The following is a 13684-nucleotide window of genomic DNA, read 5'->3' as shown; positions in this document are numbered from 1 at the left end:
ATGGGTTCGATGACGGTTTGGATGTACCGTGCACTATTCAGTGTCCCCTCGACGATCACCAGTGTAGGAGATCGCTCCCCACACCATGATGCCGGGTGTTGGCCCTGTGTGCCTCGGTCGTATGCAGTCGTGATTGTGGCGCTCACCTGCACGGCGCCAAACACGCATTCGACCATCATTGGCACCAAGGCAGAAGCGACTCTCATCGCTGAAGACGACACGTCTCCATTCGTCTCTCCATTCACGCCTGTCGCGACACCACTGGAGGCGGGCTGCACGATGTTGGGGCGTGAGCGGAAGACGGCCTAACGGTGTGCGGGACCGTAGCCGAGCTTCATGGAGACGGTTGCGAATAGTCCTCGCCGATACCCCAGGAGCAACCGTGTCTCTAATTTGATGGGAAGTGGCGGTGTGGTCCCCTACGGCACTGCGTAGGATCTTACGGTCTTGGCGTGCATCCGTGCGCCGCTGCGGTCCGGTCCCATGTCGACGGGCACGTGCACCTTCCGCCGACCACTGGCGACAACATCGATGTACTGTGGAGACCTCACGCCCCACGTGTTGAGCAATTCGGCGGTACGTCCACCCGGCCTTCCGCATGCCCACTATACGCCCTCGCTCAAAGTCCGTCAACTGCACGTACGGTTCACGTCCACGCTGTCGCGGCATGCTACCAGTGTTAAAGACTGCGATGGAGCTCCGTATGCCACGGCAAACTGGCTGACACTGACGGCGGCGGTGCACAAATGCTGCGCAGCTAGCGCCATTCGACGGCCAACACCGCGGTTCCTGGTGTGTCCGCTGTGCCGTGCGTGTGATCATTGCTTGTACAGCCCTCTCGCAGTGTCCGGAGCAATTATGGTGGGTCTGACACACCGGTGTCAATGTGTTCTTTTTTCCATTTCCAGGAGTGTATTTGTGTGGAACGTAGCCATGTATGGAAGTGAAACATGGACGATGACTAGTTTGGAGAAGAAGAGAATAGAAGCTTTCGAAATGTGGTGCTACAGAAGAATGCTGAAGATTAGATGGGTTGCTCACATAACTATTGAATAGAATTGGGGAGAAGAAGAGTTTGTGGCACAACTTGACAAGAAGAAGGGATCGGTTGGTAGGTCATATTCTGAGGCATCAAGGGATCACCAATTTAGTATTGGAGGGCAGTGTGGAGGGTAAAAATCGTAGAGGGAGACCAAGAAATGAATACACTAAGCAGATTCAGAAGGATGTAGGTTGCAGTAAGTACTGGGAGATGAAGAAGCTTGCACAGGATAGAGTAGCATGAAGAGCCGCATCAAACCAGTCTCCGGACTGACGACCACAGCAACAACAACAACAACAACAACAACATGTTAGGGACTGTCCTCGACAAGTTCCTACATTATCTTCACAAAGCGCACGGCTGGTTTTCACATTGTACAGGGTGGCCTACAGTTGTAACCAGCTTTCTACTAAAACAATGGTATTTGGATGGACAGCAGTTAAAAGTTAAGTAGTGTGAGATGGGAGAGGGGAAATACTTCTTGAAAAGTATTGACGTTTGCAGATTTTATGCTGCAGACGTCCATGCAGATATTACAAATCTGAAAACATCTAAGCACACAATACAAACAGCATAATATAGTGAGTTCCAAGTATGATTTTTCTCCTAGGATTCGATCTGGAGTTCATCTCTCGAAAGTTCCTGAAATCATTTTAAAATCCGCCTAAACACGCCATGTGAACGTATGTCTTTCATCAGACGTTGGCTGTCATATAACGTATATGAAACTGTGCTATTACAGGTTGTGAACCACATCACGTATGCAAGCCTGCCGTTTCTCGATGTAGCTATAACAGCTACAAGTCAGATAAACACTGTTCTGGTTCAATCTCACAGACGGTCTATACCTAGAGCAGACAGTGTAGGAGCTCTTTACATAGCTAACGTCTCCGCAGATGTCGGTTTTTCGCTGTGCAATTCTGACTATTGATGTTACGTTTATGGTCTGGTCACTAGAACGAGCATGGCACACAAATTAACTATGATCCGAAATGCCCCACACTTGTGGAACAAAGTGCTTTAAAAATGGTTCCAATAATTGTTATTATAAATAAAATTAAATGAATGCTACGGAAACTGTGTAGTATGCGACATGACATTTGTAATTTGTTGATTCGAAGATTTTGCGGATCTCTTTCCATCTGATGTGGAGCTTTAGTTACACGACTAGTAAGCGTGTACTATTTTATGTCAATAGATGTACTGATGAAGTATTTTTTATGATGATCTTAGATGCATCCTATATTTCTGTAACACTTGATGCATTCGTTCTCTGTCAACTGTTGTGATGAAAATGTACTAAGACCGATAAATGATCACAGAGAAATAAATAAATATCACAGTGCAGTTGTTAGTGTCTGCAATATGGCATCCCATAAGAACAGCTCCTCTGTGAAAGGAATGAAAGCAGTTTAGTTAGAAAAATTTATTTATTAACCCTTCAGGCCTGAATTTTTTCTGAAAGAAGAAGAATCTTTATGTGGCAATGGTCTTAGGTGATTTCTTAATGATTTTAGCTGCAACATTTATACAAAAATACGTATCCATTTTCGAAGCATATTTTGTACACTTGATTTCCTTTTATAGATTATATTAACTAATTACGAGGAATGTTCTTTTGTATTAAAAAGTAAAATGATCGTTTAATAATTAGCATGCAAAATAACAACAAAAACATTCCATAATACAGTGGAATCTAGCGAACCGACAACACCCGTGTATTTTGGCGGTTATGAGTTGCTGCGCACTGCTACACTGACTTGCTGATATTTATCTGGTGAATTCTTCTCGAGAAGAATTCATCAGTGGAATACACCGAGAAAGACTGCAATCGTATAATGCTGATAATTTCATAGTGTTGCTCAACAGTTGGCAGCACTTGCGCATGATGAAAAGCTTGAAGTTTCACAAATGTGTACCTCAGGTTTCCATTGAGAAAAAATACTCATTTTGCAGATAAGACACAGTAAAAGTTAAGGTACACATTTGTAGCCAGAGGTTCTGAAAGGATAAAATTAGATGGTATCCAGCGAAGTTCACGTGACTAGGGTTGCCTGTAGAAACGGGTGATGCAGATACAAGGAGAAACTGATATACCTTGATGTACAGCATTCATTTAACCATACAAAGAATCAATTTTAAGGTAGAGAAACACTAAGAGAACAGAGTGGAACAAGAAAATGTCTGCTGTTTTCGTTTCCGTAAAAGTGGTAGGTAACCTTTCGCGGCTTGTACGTTACGCCCGATAACATCAGAATTTAAAAGAGTGTGTTCCTGCCAACATTTTCAAAGATCTACAAATGCTATAATACTTTTTTCACTCTATCTTCTGAGATAAGTCATATAACATTGTGTGTTCCCACATTTCTACAGAACCCAAATTAATCTTTCCCCAGGCTGGCTTATACCAATCGCTCCATTCTTGCGTAAATAACTCGTGTCAGAAGAGCGCTAAGAAAAATAATCCTTATGTCGGGACCGTTACCAAAAACTAATTACTATTAAAGAAAATAAGATTTGGGTGCTGTTGCTGTGACGGAAGTCGTTTTTCCTTCAAATGAAACGAATGTTTCACTTTTTTGATGTGTATAGACGTGCGCCTAACTACAAGGTGGTTTATAATTAAGGTTTCGCTACTTAAGCCAGTGTAGGGAAACTGTTTGCGTATGAGTACCAAATTGTATAAGAGTGATGTTCAGACTGTGTTGCAGGATTTGCGTAGTTAGCAATGTCTGTGTCATGACTTGCCGTTAGACACCGGTGCTGGTACGGTTCGTAGTGTTGAAACACAGGCATCAGTGCCGATTAAGATGCAAACAGTCAACACGGATCTGGACAAGGTGAGCAGGGCTTCACTCGTAAACCTATTTTATCAAAGTAACAGAAACAGTCCTGCCGCTCTTCTCTAGTATAGACGCAGTAAAGTAATACGGAAAGGTCCTCTTTCCACACCGGGGTTGCAAAACATGATTCGGAAGCTCGAATTAACTAGAGATTTGGGAATTTCTCCTGGAAGAGGCTGACGGCCAATTGCGCCACAAATAATTTCTGGAGAAGTTACCGTTGCCGTGACTGAGAATATTGGACGCAATGTGTGGTCTTCAAGCAGTGCACGGGCTGTGTCACGATACATCAACATTAGATGGTTCTATCCTTCGAAAAGTGCTACGAACAATTGTGAAATGGTGTCTCTAGTGCGGTTCCAGGCTGTTGTGGATGTAGATGGTCGTCACATCGAGCAACGTTTGTGACCAGGAAGGGAAACATGGTACGAGGTTAAGAACTGATACTCCCCTAATGTCGAAATTAAAATGTGTTTCTTTCAATGCTTTATTCGTTATTTCTTTTCCGCAAGTTTTCACGAAATTTCATTGTTCTATCATCACTCGTTTTCCACGTGGACACTCTCAACTTGCGAAAGTTTAATTATAACCACCATGCATATCGAAAAATCAGTGCGTTGTTACAGCAATGTCCGGTACCAAACATCAATAACCACATGACAACAAATACAAACCTTTATTTCAAAGCACAGTACCGTACTGAATCGTGCGTTTGGAACTGACACAAATTAATTAAAACTGTGTTTAAATTAGGAATTAAGTTACTTGTACAAAGGGGTATTACAGTAACAACAGTTCACGTAATGCGATTTTAATTGCTTCCGTTCCAGATAGTTGATTTCACTTCAAAAGCTCTGTGGCCGTGTAGAGCACACAGTCCACAGGTTTTTATTGTTATTCAACTGTTTGTACCTTTATACTGTTGCTTCACGTCTTAAGCGAGCCTGTGGCACCTAGAACCTACTATTGGCTTCCTTCTCGTATCGCAAAAATTATAAATGGTATCTCGCCGAGAATGTGTGAAAATTTTTGTGTAGTGGCTGCTGAGGGGAGTGGGGAGTTATCTTCACCTGTGTCTTGCGAAATTTACGTTTCTTTCTTCCTTTAAGGCACTGATAACCACCTGATTACCGGCTTTGGGCTCTGTAGTTGGATACAAATATTTCTAAATGATAAATGATAAGATGCTTTGAGCTGTTAGCCTGGGTAATAGCAGTTTGCGGTGCTAGCTAGACTGCTTCAGATGATAGCTCATTTGCTTTTTGTTATTGCTCATGATATTCCCTGCGCAACTGGGAAAGGCACTGTTGTTGACCCGTTTTAGTGCGACAAAGAGGCTTCTCAAAAGAGAAAGTTTGTCAGAAGAGTAACAGTTCTTTCGTTTATAGCATACCTTTAAAACATTCATCACGATCTAAGGATCAGTACTATCTTTTTCATTGGTGACACAATTATGCCCTAATCAAAAATATGTAGAGTCAGTGGCCATCGAATGTAAATGTGCTACATGACTACTTGAATAGCTGCTCTTTTGGGTCAACGTAGCTATTTTCGTGATTGTCAATTACTGCTGTTACTGAGCTGAAATGGGAAACCTGGTCGATTCTTTATGTTGTTCCCTACATTTCCTTAGTGCTTTGCGATCAAATGCAAACACAATAAATGGAAGTGAGCGTATGGTATCGTTGCCCGGGAGGCCCCTATTCGGGGAAGTTCGGCCGCCAAGTGCAAGTCCTATTTCATTTGACGCCAAATTGGGCGACTTGAGCACCGGTGATGAGGATGAAATGATGATGAGGACAACACAACACGCAGTCCCCGAGCGGAGAAAACCTCCAACGCGGGCCCGCTTGCGTGGGAGGAGAGCACATTACCTGCTAAGCAGGCGGACGCAAACAATAATTTGGCGCCAGGCCGCAAGTGTAAACAAACTAAAACTTAGACTGCTCAAGGTTTGAGGAGCAGTGCGTGGGGAACAAGCCCTGCTTCCTTCTCGCAGGGGCCGCGCGGGGCAGCCGTGCGGTCTATGGCGTCTTGTCACGGTTCGCGCGGCTGCACCCATCGGTGGTTCGAGTCCTGCCTCGGGCATGGGTGTGTGTGCTATCCTTAGTATAAGTTAGTTTAAGTTAGACTCAGAAGTGTGTAAGTCTAGAGACCGATGACCACAGCAGTCTGGTCCCATAGGACCTTACCACCACCCTCCCCCTACCCGTCCCGAAAAGACAACATTAAAGTGTCTCTACGATTCTTGTGTCTTCCTAGAGCTTACGTTTGGTTAGGATTGTATTAACAAACGTCGTTCGTTCCGTTCAGGCTGTGTCCCAGTCGTGGGCAGACACCTGGACGTCACATGCCGTTAGGTCAGCGTGATTACAGCGCCAAACTGAGTTGGCCCTGCGACACGAGGGAGCTAAAGGAAGGGGTAGAGACATTACGTGTTCTTCGTTACAATATGGTCCACAGACAAAGTTTGGATGACTTCACATGGGCCGGCCGTTGTGACCGAGCGGATCGAGGCGCTTCAGTCCTGAACCGTGCTGCTGCTACGGTCGCAGGTTCGAATCCTGCCTCGGGCATGGATGTGAGTGATGTCCTTAGGTTAATTAGGTTTAAGCAGTTCTAACTCTAGGGGACTGATGACCTCAGATATTAAGTCCCATAGTGCTTAGAGCCATTTTTTTCACACGGGAAGAATCACCAGGAAATTGGAAGGAGGACAAAGAGTGACGAGTGTAGCCCAGGAGCTTAGTACTGCTCACAGCACGGTTTTATGTGCATAAAATGGTTCAAATGGCTCTGAGCACTATGGGACTCAACTGCTGTGGTCGTTAGTCCCCTAGAACTTAGAGCTACTTAAACCTAACTAACCTAAGGACATCACACACATCCATGCCCGAGGCAGGATTCGAACCTGCGACCGTAGCAGTCGCACGGTTCCGGACTGCGCGTCCTAGAACCGCGAGTTACGTGCATAGGGAAGGCTCCGAAGTACATGCACTGCTGCCTGAAGGACGGCAGTTGTCGACAAGGATCAACTACAGCAGCAGATGACTGCTACATTTTGCAACAGACAAGAAGGGACCCACGTGAAACAGCGAGTGCAGTTGCAACCATACTTAACAGGACAGCAAGTCACGCAATCTCACTCCTAACAGTGGCACGATAACTGCAGGAGGGTGATCTCTTGGTTCGACTACTAATGCGTTGTGTTCCGGTGTCACACGCCTATCGGCGTTACCGTTTACCATGGTGTCAAGGGCATTGGGGCTGGACCAACGACGAGGGGGGTCGCGTGCTCTTCTCGGATAACAAGAGATTTAGTGTGAGCAATGATCATGCAGCGACAGGTGGGAACACGTAATGCATCCAGGAACTTTGTCGGACGTGATGGTTTTGGTGGCCCCAATCTTAAGGAGTGGGGAGGCCTAATTCTGCATGGACGTGCTGACCTCCAAATCTTCAGTTCACTCACCCGTCATCGTCATTGTGACACTCTGCTGCTTCCTTATGTGTGTCTTTTCGGAGGAGCTTTCGGTTCTGAGCCGGCCGCGGTGGTCTCGCGGTTCTACGCGCAGTCCGGAACCGCGCGACTGTTACGGTCGCAGGTTCGAATCCTGCCTCGGGCATGGATGTGTATGATGTCTTTAGGTTAGTTAGGTTTAAGTAGTTCTACGTTCTAGGGGACTGATGACCACAGCAGTTGAGTCCCATAGTGCTCAGAGCCATTTGAACCATTTTTTTTTCGGTCCTAATTTCGATGCGCTCGCTCATTGTCATCGATGGAAACGAAGTACGGAGGTGGAGGAGGTCTTGGAGGAGATGATATGCGGTGAATGGACTAATGGACTGGCCTGCCCGTTCCGTAGACCTAAAGGCCACCGATGACATGTGGGACGCACTAGGGAAGGTTATTGCACTACGTGCGCATGCACCAGCGACCATCCAGTAGTTGTCATCCGCGCTCCTTACCAAGCTTGCGGACAATTTGGGAGCACGTTACAGATCACGCATTGCTGCCCTTTGTCATCACACACAGTATTAAGAAGCATGTCCCGTCGTTTGTCATGTCCAGGGGACCATTATCAACCAAGGTGGCTTCAGTGTAATTATCTTCCTTGAATAAAAATATCATTTCTGTTCGTCTCATTGCCTATTTCTTTCTGGTTACCTTGTGTACTGCAATGTAGAACGTCTTTCTATGATGGTCTTAGTTTCATCGATCTATTTTACTTGGGAATGACACATCATGAGAAAGTCGCTTTCGTCCTGAAGTTTTGTGTATCAGTATATACGCAGGCTATAATTTTAATAAATATGTGTGGCATTTTTCATACTGTCTTGGCCCTGGTAATTGTTTTACAGATTACATCCTGTGTGCACATTCAGTGAGGTGACAAAAGTCATGGGATAGCAAAATGCACATATACAGATGGCGGTAGCATCGCATGCACAAGGTATAAAAGGGCAACGCGTTGGCGGAGTTGTCATTTCTACTCAAGTGAGTCATGTGGAAAGGTTTCCGACGCGTTCACAGTCGCATGACGAGAATCAACAGAATCTGAATGCGGAATGGTAGTTGGAGATAGACGCGTGGGAAATTCAATTCCGGAAGTCGTTAGGAAATTCAATTATCCGAGATTTTCAGTATCAAGGGTTTGCTGAGAATACAAAATTTCAGGCATTACGTCTCACCACAGACAACGCATTGGCCGACGGTCTTCATTTAACGATAGAGAGAAGCGGGGTTACGTAGATTTGTCAGCACTAACAGACAATACTGTGTGAAATAACCCTCGAAATCAATGTGAGACGTACTTACGAACGTATCCGTTAGGAAAGTGCAGCGAAATTGGCATTAATGGGCTATGGTAGCAGATGACCGACAATAACAGCACTAACAGCACGATACCACGTGCAGAGCCTCTCCTGAACTAGTGACCGAATCGGTTGAACGCTAGACGACTGGAAAACCGTCGCCTGGTCAGGTTTGTCCTTATTTCATTTCGCAACAGCTGATGGTAGGGTACTGTTGTAGCGTAGATCCCACGAAGCCATGGACCCAGGCTGTCAACAAGACTCTGTACAAACTGGTGGGACTCCATAATGGTGTGAGCTGTGTTTTCGTGTAATGGACTAGGTGGTATGGTCCAACTGAACCTATGTTCGGCTACTTGGAAACCATTCGTAGCCATTCATGGTCTTCATGTTACGAAATAACGAAAGAATTTTTATGGACGACAATGCGCCAAGTCATCGGGCCACAATTGTTTGCGACTGGTTGAAGAACATTCCGGACAGTTCGAGCAAATGATTTGACCATGCAGATCGCCCGACATGAACTCATCGAATATATACGGAATGTAATAGAGAGGTCAACTCGTGCGCAAAATCCTGCGCTGGCAACACTATCGCAATAAATAATAATAATAATGCCTTATGACGAGGGCCTCCCGTCGGGCAGTTCGTTCGCCTGGTGCACGTCTTTCGATTCGACGCCACTTCGGCGACTTGCGCGTCGGTGGTGAGGAAACGATGAAAATTAGGACAACACAACACCCAGTCCCTGAGCGGAGAAAATCTCAGACCCAGCCGGGAATCGAAACCGGGCCGTAAAGGTTGACAGTCCGTCGCGCTGACCATTTTTTTGTTTTGTTTCGTTATTGATCGTTGTGTTTGGTCGTTGCGGACGTCGCAAGACATCCTGTTCAAGTTTCCGGTGGTTGATCCTTCCACTCAGTTTTTTTTTTGTTACAGCGGCCAACCGGCGATCTCATTTTGCTCGCTTCATTTGCTCAGGGCGGACGTGGTAAGACATCCGTTTACGTTCGTTGTTGATCGGTTAACTCTGTTTTTTTTTTTATTTTTTTTTTATTTTATTATTATTTTTTTTTTTTTATTAGAGAGGGCAGCTAACCCTCTGACCGAACACGCTGAGCTACCGTGCCGGCAATCTCGTTTTGATCGCTTTTTGTTCGTTGCATCTGCACGAGGCGGACGTCGTAAGACATCCGTTTAAGTTCGTTGTGAATCGATTAACTCAGTTTTTTTATTACAGAAGGCAGTGAAACCCTCTGACCGAACACGCTGAGCTACCGTGCGGCTTTTTTTTTTGTTCGCATTTGCTCGTTGCATCTGGTCGAGGCGCACGTCGTAAGACATCCGTTTAAGTTCGTTGTTGATCTATTAACTCAGTTTTTTTTATTACAGAGGGCAGCTAACCCTCTGAGCGAACACGCTGAGCTACCGTGCCGGCAGTTTCGCAATTATGGACGGCTGTAGAGGCAGCATGGCCAAATATTTTTGCGTGGATCTTCCAGCGACTTGTTGAGTCCATGCCACGTCGGGCTGATTTGCTACAAGGAGATCCGGGACGACGACGAGGTATCCCATGATTTTTGTCCCTGCAGTTTATGGTGGCTGTGGAAGCGACTGTAAAGGAGGTGAAGGGAGGGGAGGGTCGAAGGTGGCGCTCGCAACCCAGAGACGGAAATGCCAGTGCCGCGTGTGACGACAAGCGAGCGGTAGGCGCACTGACCGTCCTTGAGCCAGCGTATCTCGCTGATGGGGAAGCCGGCGACGCGGCAGACGAAGACGGCGTCGCTGCCGGCGGCGACGACGCGGTCGCGCATGGGCTTGACGTGCGGCGGGCCGAGCACTCGCAGGTGCGCGGCGTGGCGCGCCGAGCCGGCCGCGTTGGCGGCCACGCAGGCGTACTCGGCCGCGTCGTCGGGGCGCACGCGCGCCACGCGCAGCTCCGACAGCAGCGACGGCCGCGGCTGCGCGCCGGAGGGCGCGGGCGCCGGCGCCGACACGCGGGGGTCCCCCGCGGGCAGCGGCGCGCCGTCCACCTGCCACTGCACGGCCGGCGCGGGCCAGCCCGCCGCCTCGCACTGCGCGCTCCACGCCGCGCCCGCAGACACCGTCGCGCCGCTGAACGTGCGCAGCAGCACCGGCGCCGCGCCTGCACACGCGCAGGGCCTCCTCTGCGGTCACTGCCTCCCTCCGACTCTTCGTACAATACATGCCTACCTGATACACTAGTTCCCAAATTAAAGCAACGAAAGGAAATTTTACAAGCCTGCGTCATCCACAAAACAGATTAAACAGGTGATCTAAAGTAGAAATAAACTAAGAAATGCAGAACGCAAACAACTGCAACACGCTAAACGGTAGACAAATACACTACTGGCCATTAAAACTGCTACACCACGAAGATGACGTGCTACAGACGCGAAATTTAACCGGCAGGAAGAAGACTTTCAGAGCTTTCACACAAGGTTGGCGCCGGTGGTGACACCTAAAACGTGCTGACATGACGAAAGTTTCCAACCGATTTCTCATACACAAACAGCAGTTGACCGGCGTTGCCTGGTGAAACGTTGTTGTGATGCCTCGTGTAAGGAGGAGAAATGCGTACCATCACGTTTCCGACTTTGATAAAGCTCGGATTGTAGCCTATCGCGATAGCGGTTTATCGTATCGCGACATTGCTGCTCGCGTTGCTCGAGATCCAATGACTGTTATTAGAGTATGGAATTGGTGGGTTCAGGAGGGTAATACGGAACGCCCCGCAGGATCCCAACGGTCTCGTATCACTCGCAGCCGAGATGACACTCATCTTATCCCCCTGGCTGTAACGCAGCGAGCAGCCACGTCTCGATCCCTGAGTCAACAGAGGGGGACATTTGCAAGACAACAACCATCTGCACCGTTCGACGACGTTTGCAGCAGCATGGAGCATCACCTCGGAGACCGTGACTGCGGTTACTCTTGACGCTACATCACGGACAGGAGCGCCTGCGATGGTGTACTCAACGACGAACCTGGCTGCAGGAATAGCAAAACGTCATTTTTTCGGATGAATCCAGGTTCTATTTACAGCACCAAGATGCTCGCATCCGTGTTTGGCGACATCGCGGTAAACGCACATTGGAAGCGTGTATTCGTCATCGCCGTACTGGCGTATCACCCGGCGTGATGGTATGCTGTGCCATTGGTTACACGTCTCGGCCACCTCTTGTTCGCATTGACGGCACTTTGAACTGTTCATGTTACATTTCAGATGTGTTACGGCTCGTGGCTCTACCCTTCATTCGTTCCCTTCGAAAACCTAAATTTCAGCAGGATAATGCACGACCGCATGTTGCAGGTCCTGTACGGGCCTTTCTGGATACAGAAAATGTTCGACTGCTGCCCTGGCCAGCACATTATCGAGATATCTCACCAATTGAAAACGTCTGGTCAATGGTGGCCGAGTAACTGGCTCGTCACAATACGCCAGTCAGTACTCTTGATGAACTGTAGTATCGTGTTGAAGCTGCATGGGCAGCTGTACCTGTACACTCCATCCAAGCTCTATTTGACTCAATGCCCAGGCGTATCAAGGCAGTTATTACGGCCAGAGGTGGTTGTTCTGGGTACTGATTTCTCAGGATCTATGCACCCAAATTGCATGAAAATGTAATCACATGTCAGTTCAACAATTGCTCAAATGGCTCTGAGCACTATGGGACTTAACTTCTGAAGTCATCAGTCCCTTAGAACTTAGAACTACTTAAACCTAACTAACCTAAGCACATCACACACACCCATGCCCGCGGCAGGATTCGAACCTGCGACCGTAGCGGTCCCGCGGCTCCAGAGTGTAGCGCCTAGAACGGATCGGTCACTCCGCCCAGCACGTGTCAGTTCTAGTATACTATATTTGTCCAATGAATACCCTTTGATCATCTCCATTTCTTCTTGGTGTAGCAATTTTAATGACCAGTGGTGTATATTCTTCGTTTTTTCCAAGTTATAGGATTGGCACACACATTCCGATAACTGGTTAATGTGCTCAGTATGGGATGTAACCACTTCTGGTGGCAATACAGGCCTCACAATGAGGGGGCATGCTGTGCAAGTTGAGTCAGTTACGCCCATTTTTCCTGCAGAGCTTCTCGCAGTTTTGGAGAATGGTTGATGGACGCTGATGTGATGGAAGCGGTGTCCTAGCGGATCCCAAACATTCTCTATGAGATTCAAATCGGGAGAGCGAGCAGTCCACGCCATGCGTGCAGTATCTTCCAAGACAACATCAACTACCCGTTTTCTATGAGATTGAGCATTATCCCTGAGCACGGGGTCCCGGGTTCGAATCCCCGCAGGGTCAGGAATTTTTCACCTGCCTCGAGATGACTGGATGTTTGTGTTGTCCTCATCATTTCCTCATCATTCATGAAAGTGCCGAGATTGGACTGAGCAAATGTTGGCTATTTGTACAGGGGCTGATAACCGCGCAGTTGAGCGCCTCACAAACCAAACATCATCATATTCATCATCATCATCATCATCGAGCATTATCGTCAATCAATACGACGTCTGGGCCCACAGCACCTTGCAACAACCGCACATGAGGTCCTAAGATCACTTTGCGACACCTGAGAACAGTTAAACCTTGCCGATTCACTCATACAATTTATGAAGAGGGATTTGAGTGGTAAACACAATCCCTGCCCACACCGTTAGTGATCCTCCTCGATCTCGGCCTCTTTCCGCATTGTTTGATCCCCGAAATCGTGTTCCATGGTCCCTCCAGATGTGAATCCATAGAGAATCAATCTCCAGGCTAAATTGTGACTCATCTGTGAAAACAACATTGGCCCACCGTTCGAACGCCCGGCTGTCTCACTGATGACTCCACTCTAGATGTTCTCTTCTGTGAAGACGCGTCACCCGCAGACATACAGCATGTCTCCGACAGTAAAGGCCACTCTGCGAAGCCTTCTGCAAATCGTGTGACTCGATACAGCACGTCCAG

At 47.4% G+C, this 13684-nt stretch overlaps 1 protein-coding gene across 1 annotated transcript in view; it reads right to left on the bottom strand.

The window, feature by feature from the left end:
- LOC126335832 (Down syndrome cell adhesion molecule-like protein Dscam2) overlaps positions 1–13684 on the bottom strand; it is a 313257-nt gene that overhangs the window by 278785 nt on the left and 20788 nt on the right. Inside the window, exon 4 of the mRNA XM_049999299.1 lies at positions 10421–10846. Within this exon, the coding sequence (XP_049855256.1) occupies positions 10421–10846 (426 nt within the window). The remainder of the gene's footprint in view (positions 1–10420; positions 10847–13684) is intronic.

Source organism: Schistocerca gregaria, chromosome 2, assembly GCF_023897955.1.
Source record: "Schistocerca gregaria isolate iqSchGreg1 chromosome 2, iqSchGreg1.2, whole genome shotgun sequence".
In the NCBI taxonomy this organism is placed as follows: domain Eukaryota; kingdom Metazoa; phylum Arthropoda; class Insecta; order Orthoptera; family Acrididae; genus Schistocerca; species Schistocerca gregaria.
Note: the sequence above shows the minus strand (reverse complement) of the source record. Positions and strands in the feature narration are given on the sequence as shown.